We start from the raw sequence: 17,233 nt of genomic DNA, 5'->3' as shown, positions 1-17,233 counted from the left end.
TCTCTTGCTCATTCTTCAAAATGTTCATCAGATTAGATTTAAATTATAATATTAGTGCTCCTGGGATCTAAATAAATTATAGGAGTACCAGTATATCAGTATATTGAAAGAGATAGCCAAGATAAACATGCAATTAATTTAGTTGTACCTGTCCCACTCAGTGAAGATTTAAGTGAAGGAATATCATCGGTTTCTACTGATATTGGAGTGACAAATCTTCGGAATTCAGAAATTATGACAGATCTGAGCCAGAAACGTTCACATTTGCAAGAGCAAGAGAGAAATGAACTTAAACGGTTATTAGTTGAATATGAGCACTTATCTCCAGATGTTCCTACAAGAACAAACTTTTCCATGACGTTGAAATTGTAAATTCCAAACCTGTGAAACAACACCCTTACATGAGGAACCCTCTCAAACAGGAATACTTGAAAAAAGAAATTCAGTATTTGCTGGTGAATGATTTCATATAGCCCAGTAAAAGTGATTGGAGTTCACCATGCATACTTGTTCCAAAACCATATAAAACTTTCCGTATGTGCACTGATTACAGGAAGGTGAATAGTGTGACAAAAACAGATTCATTTCTATTACCAAGAATCGATGACTGTATTGACAAGATCGGAAATGCCAAGTATGTCACCAAATTTGACCTTCTGAAAGGATTTTGGCATATTCCACTAACGGAAAGAGCAAAGGAAATTTCGACATTTGTGACTCCAGATGGACTTTATCAATATAAGTAATTCCGTTTGGGATGAAAGGGTCGCCAGGTACTTTTTAACGTCTCATGAATATGATTACCTCTAGTCTAGATAATTGTAATGCTTACATCGATGATGTCATCATCTACAACGTCACCAGGAAAGAACATTTAGTGACTATTCGGAAATTCTTTGACAGACTCACAGATGTAAGTTTGACAATTAATTTATCCAAAATTTAGTTCTGCCGTGCTAGTGTAACTTTTCTAGGACATATCGTGGGACATGGACAAGTTAAACCTATAGATGCTAAGGTCAAGGCTATCTCGGAATTCCCTGTGCCTGTTAATGAAAAGCAACTGATGCGATTTTAAGGTATGGCTGGATACTATCGAAAATTTTGTTCCAATTTTTCTATAATTGCTGAACCTCTGACAAATTTATTGAGTAAGAAAAACAAGTTCCTTCGGACTGAAAAATGTCAGGAGGCTTTTGATAAGTTAAAAGCCATACTTAAAAGCGTGCCAGTTCTCACAGTCCAAAGTTCAGCCAATCATTTAAATTGTCTGTTGATGCAAGTGATGTGGGGGTTGGAGCAAATTTGATTCAAGAAGACCAAAATGGTATTGATCATCCAGTGTGCTATTTTCTAAGAAATTAAATAAGCATCAAAGAAATTATTCAACAATCGAAAAGAAATGTTTAGCTTTGATATTGGCATTACAACATTTTAGTTCTGCTCCTTCTTCGATTATTGTGTTTAGTGACCACAACCCCCTTACTTTCATCGGCAAGATGAAAAATAAAAATTAAAGACTACTAAGCTGAAGTTTTTTGTTTCAGCAATATGATATTGACATCAGGCACATCAAGGAGAAAGATAATTTAATAGCAGATGTACTTTCCCGTGTATAGAATTGTATTATTTCATGTACACTGTGCATAATTTTAAGAGTTCTTCTTATGTATTTTAACCTCATGTATAATTAATCTATGGTAAAAAGAAGCTTTATCATATAAATCTTTCTTTTTCTTTATGGAGGGAAGTGTTATGTATATTTGATATTATTTTTATTTGATTTAATTTAATTGTCTGTAAGTTTTAAAATCTTTTTATTTTTATTTCATTACATGTTAAGTAATATAATTTTGTTTACTAGGAATTTGATATTTTCCAGAAATTAGTTTGACCTTACTGTCTTGTCGAAAACAACTAAAAATAGAATTTTGTATACTTATGCTGATCTAGTTCCTGGCCTTGATTGAGAACCAAGTAAACAACTATAGTTTTTTAATTCATTCTTAATGTGTGAATGAAAAAAGTGAAATCGAGGCTGGCTGGGACTACGTGACTCTAGACGTAAATACATTTACGCTGTTCTCGAAATTCTGGAGGGTTGACCCTCATCCGGCAATATGTTTTGCGTGTCAAGTTACTGTATAACTTTTGTCTATAGAGAAATAATCTCAGTCGGGTTCCTAAACACTGAGTCGTTAGGTGTTTCGTTTTTTTCTGTTGTGACCAGCTGAGGTATATTTTAAATTTTCTTCAAACTATTCGGATTCTACAGGATTAATTCTTTTTCCTGAAAATATTTGAGTGCACATGTAGCATTCTTAGCCAAAGACTTTTCTTGAAATTTTATTTGGAAATTCAAACACCGGAATACTGTTTGTGAATCAACAAAGGACTGTAGACACAACGGCACAATACTAGCTACAGTATACGTCATCGCCTTCTAATTTGGAATTTTCCTCGGGACTCGAACTTGAATTCATTAGAACATTTCATTACTAGGTCTTCTAAAATTGAATTCGTGGATTATTCTGGAATTATTTTTGGATTTGATTTTTAAAACCGAATGTTCTTATTTTTTCATTTTTACATTGGTTTTTTTCAGGGAAATAAATTATTTGTTAATTTTTTCAAAGCTTTCTTTGTTACTGTTTATTAGAGCTTAGACACGTAACACTACCAATATATTAAAGTTATAAATAGCTAGCAAGATGTCCATTCCGGAAAGCTAATTTGCCTAATGTGAATTTATCGAGATAATTTCCATTAACTAAAATGTCGTAAGCACAGTGTGTTAACTGACTCCAACTGTTGCTGTATTCCGAATAATATTGCAAATTCAAGGCCAAACACAAACAGAACATGGAAGAAAAGAAAACATCCTTGACATTCAAAGTTTGGGAAACGTTCATAAGACACCGCTGCGTTTATACACGGATAATATGCTTTGGAAGTAGGTGCTATAATAATACAATGAATACAAAGTATCGTTTTACATGATAACCAGTATTCCACTGCTTTTTGTTGGATATGAACATATTTACACTACATATATTAATGTACATGTTAAACGCTGATTTAGTGAAGATGGAGAGCTGAACTCAAAATCAAGAAAGGCGCGGGTTTTCAATTGTACCCACTTCACGCCACGCTTCTCTCTCTGTCTCTGTCTGTCTGTCTGTCTGTCTGTCTCTCTCTCTACCTGTTCCACAACAACAATAAATTGTGAAAAATATCATACCTTGTTAGTTACTCAGTTACCTTGCCATGAAAACTTGCATGCGACCAAAAGAAAAGTATCCAATCAATACGAATTGCCTATACAATATTTTCTTTTGTCACCCAGTCACCTGGAAAGGAGATCTGGGGAATAGTAGACCTCAAAAGCTGAACGACTGGAACGTAACAAGTAACTGATAGTGTCTCAGTATTAATACAAAGTATGTATCTACTGAATATATACTTTATGTATGTCTTTATCACCAAGAAATTCTCATCGAATCCAATATTCTGATGCATGGAAAATTGTCTAGATAATTTCGATCCATAACCATGCGTAATCTCTCTCTCTGTGTGTGTGTGTGTGTGTTTGTGTGTTTGTGTGTGTGTGTGAGGTCATATGTCTGCCTGTCCATATTTACCATTCTATATGCATTTTTGATAAAGTAAAATATATATCTTTTCTGCAAAGCTGTCTCGGTAGTATCGATTGTCTCGGTACTATCGATTTGTCTCGGTACTATCGATTTAACCAAAACCCTAAATGTGATAAGCATCTTGTTTAAACTGACTCCAGTGTTGTGGCTGTATTGTACAGTGGACTCGGTTACACTAAAATATAGCAGAGCAGAAAAGAAAAGAAACAATCGTTTAAATAAAAAAGTCAAGATGTGTGTATGACCTTAACCTTGTACTGATCATCGAGGCCATCACATGAAAATCATACGTTTTTGGATGCTGCTGATGAAGACTAATTTTTACCCTATACTTTGTCTGGTATATAGCACGACATTAATAGGTCGAAAAGAAAAGAAGAAAAAGAATATTGCGGACAAAGGAAGGTGTTGGTGGTGTCGGGTTTAACGCCATTTTTCAGCACAGGATAGACTATACATGGAGGCCAGTATAAATGGTGGAGGAAGAACCCTGGAAAACCCAAGAAAGAACCACCGACCCACGAAAAGCTCCTGGCAAGCTTTTTCACGTACCCACACTGGCCGAGCCCGAGACTCGAATTCACGCAGACAGTGGTGAGATTGCAGTGATTCGTAACGATGAGCGCTTTAGACCACTCGGCCATTCGGGGCACCACGAAGGAAGGTAAGAGCACTAATACTAGTACTAAGTGGTTTATGTGTCCAACTTGCGATTAGAAAAGGTGTTGTTTCGAATACTACACACTTCACACCATCTCTCTCTCTCTCTCTCTCTCTGTTGTACATGTCCTTTAACTGCCTTATATTTTGAATTGTATAATAGCTTGTCGGTTACTTAATTACCCGGGGCCCCGAGTGGCCGAGTGGTCTAAAGCGCTCACCGTTCCGGATCACTGCCATCTCACCTCTGTCTGCGTGTGTTCGAGTCCAAGGCTCGGCTAGCGTGGGTACGTGGGAAAGCCTGCCAGTAGCTTCTCGTGTGTCGGTGGTTCTTCCCTGGGTTTTCCAGGGTTCTTCCTCCACCAGTTATACTGGCCGCCATGTATAGCCTATCTTGTGCTGAAAAATGGCGTTAAACCCTAGAACAACAACAACTTACTTACCACCCTGCCAACCCTACTTTTACTTGCTATAGAAAATATGTAATGAATATGACTTCCCTGTAAATACTCTGTTAACCTTTCCCTTTTGCCAGCCAGTCATCTGGAAAGGAAAGGGGTACTAATGGGGAAAACACACCTCAATAAGTGTACTATGATGCCGTAATGGGTAGATTTTCAACCTATATCAATCTACTTTTACTGAAGATATTCCTTATTTATGTCTTTATCGTCAACGAAATTCTCACCGATTCCGAAATCAGAAATCATTTTCTGAATTAATTCAGCACACATCAAATTTTCACGTGTCTTGTCCTTGTACTGTAATTTATAAATGAATATATGTCTTTTTTGCCATATCATCTTCAGTTTTAAATAATTTATAAACTTTGTGATTACTAAAAATAGGAGTTTAGGAGGACGTGTATTACTACTGCGACTACTACATCTATATCTTGTTATTTGTAGGAGTCATAGTTGTCGTAGTAAGTTTGTTGTTGTTTTTATTGTTGCTGTTGTTTTTATTTTTTGTTGTTGCTGTTGTTGCCGTAAAATTTGTGGCAGTACTTGTAGTTAGTTGTTGACAAAGTTGATTTTTGTGCTCATTTTTACATCATGGGTGGTAGTATGTTTGTTTTTGTAATAGTATTAACCGCAGAATGTTAACCTTTGATATAAAACCATTGATGCTGGACGAGTCAGTCGATGCTTATATAGCTCCTTTTATTAATTTTATCAAGCTCAAGCAAGAATTTTCTACTTCATTAAAAAGTAAATAAAAATGAGTTGCGTTTTTTATGTCGATGACACAGTTGCATATGTATCTAACACTTAAATGGCGGCGGAAAGAATATGAAGGGCATTTTTCCTTGCAAATATGAGATTATTAAGACGGAAGAGGTGTTAAGATAGCATTAAGACGGAAGAGGTATTAAGATAACATTAAGACGGAAGCGGTGTTAAGATAGCATTAGACAGAGTAGTTGTTAAGATGGCATTAAGACGGAAGATGTTGAAGATAGCATTAGACAGAGTAGTTGTTAAGATAGCATTAAGACGGGAGATGTGTTAATATAAGATTGGACAGAGTAGCTTTTAAGAAAGCATTCAGACAGAAGAGGTGTCAAGATGTCAAATAATGCAGATTCTGCAATTTGGAAACTATTCTCTACATATACTAAAAATGGTAGCACCCACATACTGGTTAAAACTTAGAAGTCCACTACATATCAATTTCTGCAAAACACAAAATATAACTACCAAACAATGCCTTAAATGGACCAAAACGATTTGATTTCACAAGTCAATGTGTTATACGAATGTGCTATACAACCTGTTTAACAGCTCGTACATAAGTGTACATTGATTTCTAGTCTACGTTTTCGTAATGTCTGACACACTGCTTACATCCAGGACACGATTATTTAACGGAGGTTTGATGCCTAGAAGAATCAAAAAGGTTGACGAACTACGAGCAAATCAAAAAATATTTGAGGATAAAGTTTTTGCGTACGGATCCATGAAATCTTCACCTCTAGGTAATGTATTTGTATCTGCTGATGAAACACTTCGATTTATTTAACTATAAACAAATATACGCAAAAATACATACATTCATGCGTACACATGTATACTATAGACAGACAAGTAAATGACATATATACATGCGTTCATGTTGTGCGTGTGTTTATATATATATATATATATATATATATATATATATATATATATATATATATATATATATATATATGTATGTATGTATATGGGCCCCGAGTGGCCGAATGGTCTAAAGCGCTCTTCGTTACGGATCACTGCCATCTCACCTCTGTCTGTGGCGGTTCGAGTCTAAGATTCAGCCAATGTGGGTATGTGAGAAAGCTTGCCAGTAGCTTCTCGTGGGTCGGTGGTTCTTTCCGGGGTTTTCTCTGGTTCTTCCTCCACCATTAATACTGGCCGCCATGTATAGCCTATCATGTGCTGCAAAAAGGCGTTAAACCCCACACCAACAGCAACAGCAATATATATATATATATATATATATATATATATATATATATATATATATATATATATATATATATATATATATATATATATAACATGCATGTTGGTATGGTACCTACCAATAAACGACATGCACACCCAACTATTTAACTATTAAGCCACTTACCTACCTACCTGCCTACTTACAAAAGTATGGTAAACGATTCCGTTATCTTAAGTCAGCATGTAAGTGATTAAACACTAGAGAAGGCAACTATTTCCTGGATCTAAGTCACTTAAGTATGGCAACAGAAATAGTATCGTCCATTTTATTTCCAAAAATTTGCAGGTACGCATGGTAATGAATTTCCCTTTGAACATTTCGTAAATATGTATCTTACACACACTTCCCTTGAACATTTCATAAATGTCTCTCTTACACACACTTCGTTTGGAACTCTTCATAAATATCTCTTACACACACTAACTTGTGAAAATTTCATAAATATCTCTCTTACAAGCTTCCTTTGGAAGATCTTATAAATCTCTTTTACAGACACACCTTTTGAAAATTTCATAAACATCTCTTTCACACACCCTATTTTTTCTGGTCACAGAATTACTATGCAAATGGTGCAGGAGATTTGTTGGCTTCGGAGCCAGCTTCTGTAGCATCGCTTGCCATGCAAAGTTTACCCGGACCCGCCGTAGACGATTGATAACTCTCCGGGTAATTCTTGTATATTCTTCCTTTCTTTCTGTCTTTCTAACAGACAAAAAATACTATAAAAAAAACTATCAAAGCATGTAATAACATCCTAGCCCGGTTATTACAGATCCTTGTCAAATACTACCAAAAGAGACAATACTATCGATTTTAGTTACAAATACAGATTCTTATCACATACTACCAAAAGAGACAGTCCTATCGATTTTAGTTATAAATACAGATTCTTGTCATATACTACCAAAAGAGACAGTCCTATCGATTTTAGTTACAAATACAGATTATTGTCAAATACTACCAAAAGAGACAGTCCTATCGATTTTAGTTACAAATACAGATCCTTGTCAAATACTACCAAAAGAGACAGTCATATCAGTTTTAGTTACAAATAAAATGATATTATGCATTTTGAATTGCAGTATTCTCCAAACATGTTTATCGCATAATTAAAATCTATTAAATGCATTATATAAATTACGCGCATAAAGAATGCTTGATGAACCACGCAAGTTTATCATTTGTGGTCAGTTGTCCTTTATCTGCATATAGTAGATATTAACTAAAATTAATAAATTGGTTTAAATATGTAGTCTTTCATGAATGGGTGTCTTTTATATGGAAATGTCTGAAGCGGACAGATGAGATTTAATTGAAATTTTGCTCGTTTCTGATTCTGATAAATGCTTTGTTAACTTCACCAATGAATGTACAAGGCTAAAATCAACCTTATAATTGTTTTCACATGCATATGCATGTCGACTGATACAAAACAACATTTTTTACGTACTATTTATCGTGCGACATTAAACCCATATCCTACTATTGCCTGCATCATGTTTTTAACAAAAATACTCAAATTTATAATTGTTCATCATGCAGTCGTGCATCTAGAATAAGTTGTATACCTAATCAATGAAATTTATTCAGCCACATATATGCAGAAGTGTGAGACTGGGTGGGACATCATTCTACATGCCTGCGGCATGATGACTCAGTGCTAGACATCACCATAAACTGCCACACTGCAGCCATCGTAGCGATATGACTGAAAAATTGTTAAAGCTACTTTAAAAGTCGAAATCACACACACACACAAACACACACACACACACACACACACAGAGGTGTTAGAGGGAAATGCAACGAAGCATAGAGTTCTCTATTGGGTGGAGGTTACCATGGTTACAGTGAGTGGCATGGTAATAACATCAGCTAGATTTGGTGTTGCAGGAATAGCTACTGTATTTGTTGTTCCTTGGACTTTTAATGGGTTTGATGCAACATTAATATGGTCCATCGGTGTCGATCACAAGCACAGCTTCTGATGTTTGTTCTCACGCGGTGTGTGTGGAGATGACTGGTGAGGCCAATCTGGGCACGGAATTCTCTTCCGCATTTGTAGCACACAAGGGTTGGTGTAGAAGTAGAGGTGTTGACATCTTTGACATTACGATGGGCACGTTTTCTCTGCGCCTATGCAGTGTTCTGCTGTTCTGCTGCGTGGGCGCCAGATGTGATCTTGCTGTGCTAGGAGGGACGGACATGCGCAAGGGTCTCCCATGAAGCACTGTTGATATGCATATTTTTCAAGGACACCTGCAGTGAGTCCTTGAAGCGCTTCTTTAGTCCTCCAACATCACGCTCTCCCTCGCATATATAGGGAAATAAATGTTTGTTTGTAAGATTAAAAGAAATTTAAGGAAAAAAAGAGAAGGTTTGGAGAGTGGCTCCATTTTGTGGAAGCTTACAGCAAAGGTTTCAACTCCGAAGGCACGTTTCCTACAGCAAGGTTACAAACTGAACAGAAAGAGAAAAAAACATTAACAATAGGATCGGCTAAAATGTATCCACTAAAAATAGAAATTTATATTGCAATCGACAGTGGTTTGAAGAATTATGCCAAAGTTCATTTTGTCATGAGACAGACGTAAGCTACTCTCCAGTGAAATATGAAATATAGTCCATCACTGGCTTTTTTGTAAGGACGTGCTACGAACAGATAAGCAAATAATCATCGAACATCAAACAAAAACTATAATCATTTCAGTGAAGCCACAAAGTCAGTATGGGTCATAATGACCTACTCACACATTAAGGGAACACTCGTTCCGATCCGTCCCCTTACCAGCATGCATGCTTCAAGATGGGTCAGTACGTACATAGCACGCAAAACACGTTTGCTCATGTGCTAACGCAAAAACGTAATACAAACCAGCAAAATGTGAAACGTAGGTCGCAGTGCACATGTATCAATAATTAACAGTCTCGACAACTGTACATATACTGTATACAGTGCACATGTATCAATAATTAACAGTCTCGACAACTGTACATATACTGTATACAGTGCACATGTATCAATAATTAAGTCTCGACAACTATACATGTACTATGTACAGTGCACATATATCAATAATTAACGGTCTCAGAATTGATACTATACACAGTGCATCTGTATCAGTAATTAACGGTCTGATTTTATCTCGTTATTTGTTTTATGAGCCTGACAAATTCGTGCATTATCTATTTTTTTATTTATTAAATCAAACCCTGTAAATACATCATAAATTAATTTGGTTCATTTGATTTTCATGCACTTTAAAAAGAACACCAAGCCATCATTACTAATTGTTACCCTAGGAAATCAACAAATCAACTGCACATACTGAACAATGGTTCTCATTCCGAGATTCTCAATCTGTTCACTAAACACAGTGTTGTTCAATGATTTGAAGTCTTTTTTTCAAAATCACCTGCTATCTTTGTTCCAAACGTCTTAATTTAGTTCAGTGTCTTTTACTGGCTTATGACCAAATCATGGAGGTTTGTATGACCCTGATAAACAATGAATTATATTTAACCTAATATTTCAGATTCAGTATAATTTGTTCTTGCCATCTTTATCTATATATTTTCATGATCTTCTTCAACTCCAATCTTGATCACCGAGACTAAAATATAGACTAAAAGCTCAAGTTCTAATCCAGGAACACTGAAAAAATTATCAAGATCGAGTTTAAATCATTAATACTGACATTCCTAAACTCATCAAAACAATTAGCATCACGGTATCCTTTTGACATAATAATCATGTTGCTTGAAGGTTACATGACATTAGAAACATAGTGGTGTTCGTCATTTAATATACGTAAGTGATGAGTGCACAATTTTATTATGTGGTTTAATTGATTCATTAAAGCTTTCAAGACTATCGGTATATTGATGTAGATAATCGAAAGCAGTCAGTATGCCCGTGTCACGTTATAAGTGAGGAACAATAGCCAGATTGCAACATGTATATGCTAGACCCTGAGGCTAATTATTCGCTTCATAAATGTTGCGAGTGTCTGCCTTGCGAACAATGAGTGTCAAAGCGATGTGTACACAGCTGGCCGGCCGGCTTATGTTACGATAGTGTAAGACGACATCAAAAGGACGGGTGGGAAGCCAGTTGTTTATAACATGGCCATAGAAACTTGTTACTGGCGCCTTATTTGGCTGCGTGCGATTCACAGGTAAGTGGCATGAATTACCGGTGTTGGGCTCAAAGGAACATCAAGTGGGGGTCATAAATCCACCCTTGACAGACTGCAGGGGAGGGGGCAATGATTGCTAATTATGTAGACCATGGGTGAATCGACATCCACTCGGAATTGAGCAAGGCGTGGCCACCATTGGAATCGCAAGTTTAAATCTAGTGTCTTGAAACTAAACGTCAGTAGTCGTTAAACCATCTTGCGGGAATTACATAAGGAAGTTATAAGCTTGGGAATTATAAAGGCGCTTCGGAAAGGAAGCTTTTAGGGACCGGAGGAGCTGCTGTAAGAGACAGAGAAGGGAAATACCCTGGTACAGTTGGTCCAGAGTCTCTGGGAGACAAGAAAAGGAGAGAACGAAAGTGGAGGATGTGGAAGGGTGAAGGACGTGGCTGTTGGACTGAAGGGGTACTGGGTACCAGTCAAGAAATTCTACAGATGAGTAGAAACACAGGACAGGAGGAAAATCTAGCACACTAAGTCAGATGATGAAATAGGCCGTCACTTGGTCGAGTGAAAGACGAGTGATAGGGTTTTGAATATTGAATTTCATTTGAGGAAGACTATCTGTAATTGAATGGCATTAAATGTGTTGTTTATTTGAATTTCACCTTTTGTGTATTCAGTAATTTAACTGTCGGCATCGCTGACTGGGGGCTCGGAGCTTTGCATCTCCATCACTACTTCAATTTCTAACGAAAACGAGCCAGGTGGGTCTTCTGTAATAATTAAAGATAATACTGGGAGCACCCATCCCAACCTAAGGTAGTCTACGAGACCTTTACAGCCCGATTGTCATTTTAACACTTATTTCTTTTTATTCATTACTTAACCCATCAACATTGAAATCTTTGTGAAATAAAATATATTCCTCATCAGTGTTCGGTTTGATTTTTAAATCTCCATCTGGATCATTTTAACGAATGTTTTAAGGAAAACATGACTGCCGTAATCGGTAAAGTTATGAATGAACAATGGCATGTGTCGGGTATTTGTAATTAATATTACTTCCATACTTGTCTTTGAAATGAGCATAGTCTCGTACCTCGTGATCTCTCTCTCTCTCTCTCACACACACACACACACACACACAGAGCTGTAATATAGGTTTAACTCACTTGAAATGTTTCTTATCTTCCTCTGTAAACATCAAAGGATTTGCATTTTTGTTCCAATTCTTCATAGACTATTTTTGCAATAGTCAATAATTGAACACAACCAGTGTTTGATATCAACTGCAGATTAATCTTAAGTAACTAGATTGATTTAAGGTAAATACCAAACACTGCTCGAATGTGCTTAGATGCTTGTACTGTCCATATTTCTGCTTCACCGAGGTTATACTATGCACATTAACGTTTCATACACTTCTGCAGCTGTGACGAATTTTCGCTAAACATATTCAACAGTCTCTACGATATATTCTCGTGATTCAGACCTACTGACATTTTTTGGGATTTAACTTGCACATCGTATGATAAATGACATGTTTCTGGATTTAACTTACACATCATAAGATTGAGACCTAATGGCCTATATCATATAGCCCATCGTATCAGGCAGGCTTAATGTCCTTTTCTAGATTTATCTGATACATTTTGTGATTCATTTCTAATGACAATGTTCCTTTCTGGTCCATTGTATCGCGCAGGCTTGATTTTATTGTTCTAGATGTATCTTAAATGTTTTGTGATTTAGACTAATTGACGTGTTCTGGATTTATCTGACAAATTCTTTTAACTAACAAAACATTTTTAACCTGTACCGAGTTTCGAAGCACGGACCTTTCGATCTAAATTTTTGTAATATACACCCACACCAGAAGGACTTTTCAGTTACTGCTGTATGTTATGCAACATGTACTTAGCTGTAAATCTTTGCAGACATTTTATAACTTGTAATACGTCTGGTTGGGCTAGTGAATTTTTATTTTGTTTTTTTAATATTTACGAATCCAAATATGTCATAGAGACATTTTAATTTTGATTTTTTTAAAATATCCCCCATCAGGTCTCTGATAGTCATTAAATTTTTTGGGAGTTGGGGGTGGGGGTGTTGTTGTTATTTTTTAATGTTCTCATATCCATATACGGTATGTAAAAGCAAATAAATGTGACCGGTCTTCTGTCAACTTATTTTACTCCTTGTCTTTATAAAATTTTGATGCAACAACAACCGCTTCTCCTAAAAGTGTTTCATGGACATGTACAAAAAACAGTCAATTTGAGAAGGTCGTCATCATGCACCGAACTGGAAGCTGAACGCCTGGAATCTCTGTTCTGGGAGATCTTAAGAATTTTTATCGGCGATACCGTCAATAAAAAGGACAAGATAAAGACATAAAGTCACATAATGTGAACATAAATAAAAGAAATCAGGTATATCGATTAACAGATTAAAAAACTAATCACACAGGGGGTTGTTCCGAAAATATTTTCTATTGTAGATCATTCCAAGGATCCAGTTCATCACTCTATAATTATTTACTTTCCTTGCTCTTTGTCGTTCTCATTTCATTTACTCTACACATGCAGTCATGTTTTTAGTAACAGAAATGCTTACTGCACACATGCACATTGGAGTCATAAGAAGAAGGAAAAAAAAAAAGGGGGGGGGGTACAAACCATATGCTGCCATGAATTATCGTTAAAGAGCACCTCAGGTATAAAAAAATGGCTACATTGTGCCAATAAAACGTGCAGTTTTAAAATTGTAATTCTAAACAACTGCATAAAACTATATAAAAAAATCCTTCAAAAAATGCAAAAATAAAATACAAGATAAAACATCAAAGGAAAATTTGTTAAAAATATGTAAAAGTTATAAAAAGAAATATACAAGATAATGGTACCATGTAAACTCCTACAAAACCTATGGTCAGAATTTGATATATAATTCACATTCCCTCAAAATATGACAAGCTTTTCTATTGCAGTGTATCATAATAAAGTTTCTTCATCTGGTTCACCTTAAAATACCTCTGCCTTCAATTCTTTGCCTCAAATTATCTGTACCTCTGCCTCAAATTATCTATACCTCTGCCTCATATTATCTAAGTCGATACAATCGACACTGTGCAAGCCATACTTTATTATGGCCTACAGAAAGTTTTTAAAGAATCTTATTCATCTTTTTTCTCTTAAAAATTAAACGTTAATTTTTTATAAAAGTAGTGAAAGTTCATAACATTTTATCAGTGACTGAAGCCTCCAAATGAAAAATTTTGTGCCGCCAAAAGTTGTAGCTGACATATCTTTAGTACCAGTAGTAAAGAAGAAGCAATTCACAACATGACAACATTTCTTATTGTAAAACACGTATATCCATTGTAACATAAAGCTTTAAAAAGAAAAATTTAAATCATCTCCTTATGACATGCATATCAAACATCATATACTTAGGTCAAGCACTCTCTAGTTAAATAGCCTAACAACAATTTCATAACGAAAAGTCTCCGTCAAAACAAGTTCAAAACCTTTTTCAAAAATAATCAAGAGTACCATGAACTGCAATGATAAGCACGACCTGTTTATAACGGTTTCCAAGCAGGCAACAGTAGTGTATTGTTGACCTGATTACTGAAAATGGGTCTGAATTACCTTTGGTCAAAGCATCGTTTTGAACTAAATTTAACGTGCAGAAACAACCATTATTGTCCTATCTGACTTACAATTGTTGTGACCGCTGACATTTAGACCACAAAATCTATATATTTCTGTGCTACTCCAATTGAAAGCTATCCACGAAGTTTTGTCAAAGACGTTACTCTTGAAGAAAATTCAAGCAAAAAAACCATTCTTGCAGTTCCAGTGAGCTTGTCCTTTTGACACCAACGTGATGATGCTTCCTTTTTTACACAACGTGTAAATCATCCACAAACTTTGGTTGGTGAAGATACATGGTCGACAAATCAAACTTTTGTACGAAAACCATTTTCTTCTTTCAGTTGCTGTGAACCTCACTGGAGTTATTGTGCGGAAACCATTTTTCTTTTCAGTCTTCTAACCAAGATCTCGACATGGTCCGTCTTTACCCCAGGTGCAATCTATCCAGAAAGTTTGTTAACGGTAGATGGTGGAGAACTGAAGTGTATTTGTTAAGTCTAAATTGGTAACATATAGATGGATTGACAAGATCATAATATAGCATCCTCCAAGTTATGGTGGGTGTATAAGAAATGCTTTCTAGTGATGGAAATCTAACAAGGTCATTTACATATGCATACAAGCATGGATACCGCGTTTATGTCCACTTTTAGTTGGTGTTTTCTGTATAAGCGCAACAAGAATTTAAAGAAGGTACGAGAAGATTTTTTTATATAGTCATAATGGTATGAAAACACTGGACAACAAATTTTTACAAAAGTCATGTTACTGAAATAAAATTAGTCAATTCTTATCAATTTTTATGTGCTGAACACGAATATGACAGTCAAATTGCAAAATTGGCTCTAGTTTTTTTGTAATCTGCAAGAAATTAATGTTTACATAACGAAATGCATTCCAATAGTAAAAGGTCAACTGTAATAGCCTACCTATAAAAAATCAAGTCATTGACTACATCTTAGATTTCTTTGCCTGTCTCTTGTACAGCTGTTCGGGAGCATCTCTGAGGAGTGTCCAGCAGTAGTCAGCCAGCATTGTAGTGGACCATTTTCCCTGGTATCTTTGTTCCATTGTTGCGATATCTTGATGAAAACGTTCGCCGTGTTCATCACTAACAATACCACAGTTGCTAGGAAAGAAATCCAAATGGGAATGAAGGAAGTGAATCTTTAGAGACATATTGCAGCCAAGTTTCTTATACTTCATCAACATGTCTTCTACTAGTTCCTTATAGTTTTCTGCCCTAACATTTCCGAGGAAGTTTGTAGAAACTAGGCGAAAAGCATTCCATGCTTGTTTCGCGTCACCTTCCAGCAAGTTGTTGAACCGGTCATCTTTGAAAAGCTCTCGAATCTGAGGACCCACAAAAACTCCCTCTTTAATCTTTGCTTCGCTGAGTCGAGGGAATTTTTCATGCAGGTATCGGAATGCTGGCAAAGTCCGGTCAATGGCTTTCACGAAGTTCTTCATCAAACCTAGTTTGATGTGAAGGGGTGGTAGCAAGATTTTCTGAGCCTCAACCAGAGCTGAGTGTTGGATATTCTTCTCTCCAATGGCTACATTCTGCCTGTGAGTCCATTCCTTCCTCATGTAGTGCATTTCCCTTGCTCGGCTATCCCACTCGCATAAGAAACACATGTATTTTGTATATCCTTGCTGCAGTCCCATTAAAAGGGCAACTACCTTCAAATCACCACAGAGGTGCCAGCTGTACTTGTTATACTCAATGGAATTCAGTAGCTGCCTTAAGTTATCGTATGTCTCTTTCATGTGGACAGCATACGCTACTGGAATAGATGGAAGAATGTTTCCATTGTGCAAAAGCACAGCCTTGAGACTCAGTTTCGAAGAGTCCACAAATAGTCTCCATTCTTGTGGGTCATGAGTGATTTTTAAAGCATTCATGAGGCCCTCAATATCGGAACAGAATATCAGATTACTTTCCTTTCTGAAGAAAGGCTCCAATTGCTGGTGGCGCTTTCGATATGCAGTAATTGTGACATCTTCTTCTAGAAGATTCCATTGTTGGAGTCTTGATCCTAGCAATTCTGCCTTGTTCTTTGATAAGTCCAAATCACGAATCAGGTCATTTAGTTCTTCCTGTGTTATTCTGTGTGGGGTTGATGATGCACCACAGTGAAAATCTGGATCACTGCATGCTGATGGACCAGGAGAAGAACAGGTCGACTCACCTTTGTCTTCGTCAGATGAATCAAGAGAATATTCTGCTGGAGGTTCTGGAATAGGAAGTCCCTCACCATGTGGAACTGGTCTCAATGCAGACGGAATGTTTGGGTAGACTATTCTCGACTTCTTTCGCTTCGTTATTCCGCCGGAAAGAGGAGGAACCAAGCAGAAGTAACAGTCATTTAGGTGGTTGCTTGGCTCTCTCCACACCATTGGGACTGCAAACGGCATTGATGACCTTTTGCAATTCAACCACTGTGAAAGCTGTGTTGTACATGTAGCACAGCATATATGCGGAGCCCAAGGCTTGTCTTGGTCACCAACCTTGCATCCGAAGTAAAGATGATATGCCTTCTTCACTTGAGAATTGATACTTTTCTTCTGGTTGGCAAATGTCACTTCCCCACAAATATAGCAAAAATTGTCCGCGGTATTA

The 17,233-nt window shown here is 36.5% G+C and overlaps 1 protein-coding gene across 3 annotated transcripts in view; it reads left to right on the top strand.

Annotated features, from left to right (window-relative positions):
- LOC149798992 (uncharacterized) overlaps positions 1–17,233 on the top strand; it is a 36,259-nt gene that overhangs the window by 13,413 nt on the left and 5,613 nt on the right. For 2 of the 3 annotated variants that reach the window (XM_089957918.1, XM_089957917.1), the window contains exon 4: positions 7,360–7,472. In XM_089957918.1, coding sequence (XP_089814044.1) covers positions 7,360–7,472 — 113 coding nt within the window. Of the gene's footprint in view, positions 1–5,889; positions 6,295–7,359; positions 7,473–17,233 lie in introns of those variants that run through there. The other variant, XM_089957919.1, reaches the window with a different exon arrangement.

The sequence above is a fragment of the Sinohyriopsis cumingii genome, chromosome 5 (assembly GCF_028554795.1).
Source record: "Sinohyriopsis cumingii isolate HCF-2022 chromosome 5, ASM2855479v2, whole genome shotgun sequence".
NCBI lineage: Eukaryota > Metazoa > Mollusca > Bivalvia > Unionida > Unionidae > Sinohyriopsis > Sinohyriopsis cumingii.
This window is presented reverse-complemented; position numbering and strand designations above follow the sequence as displayed.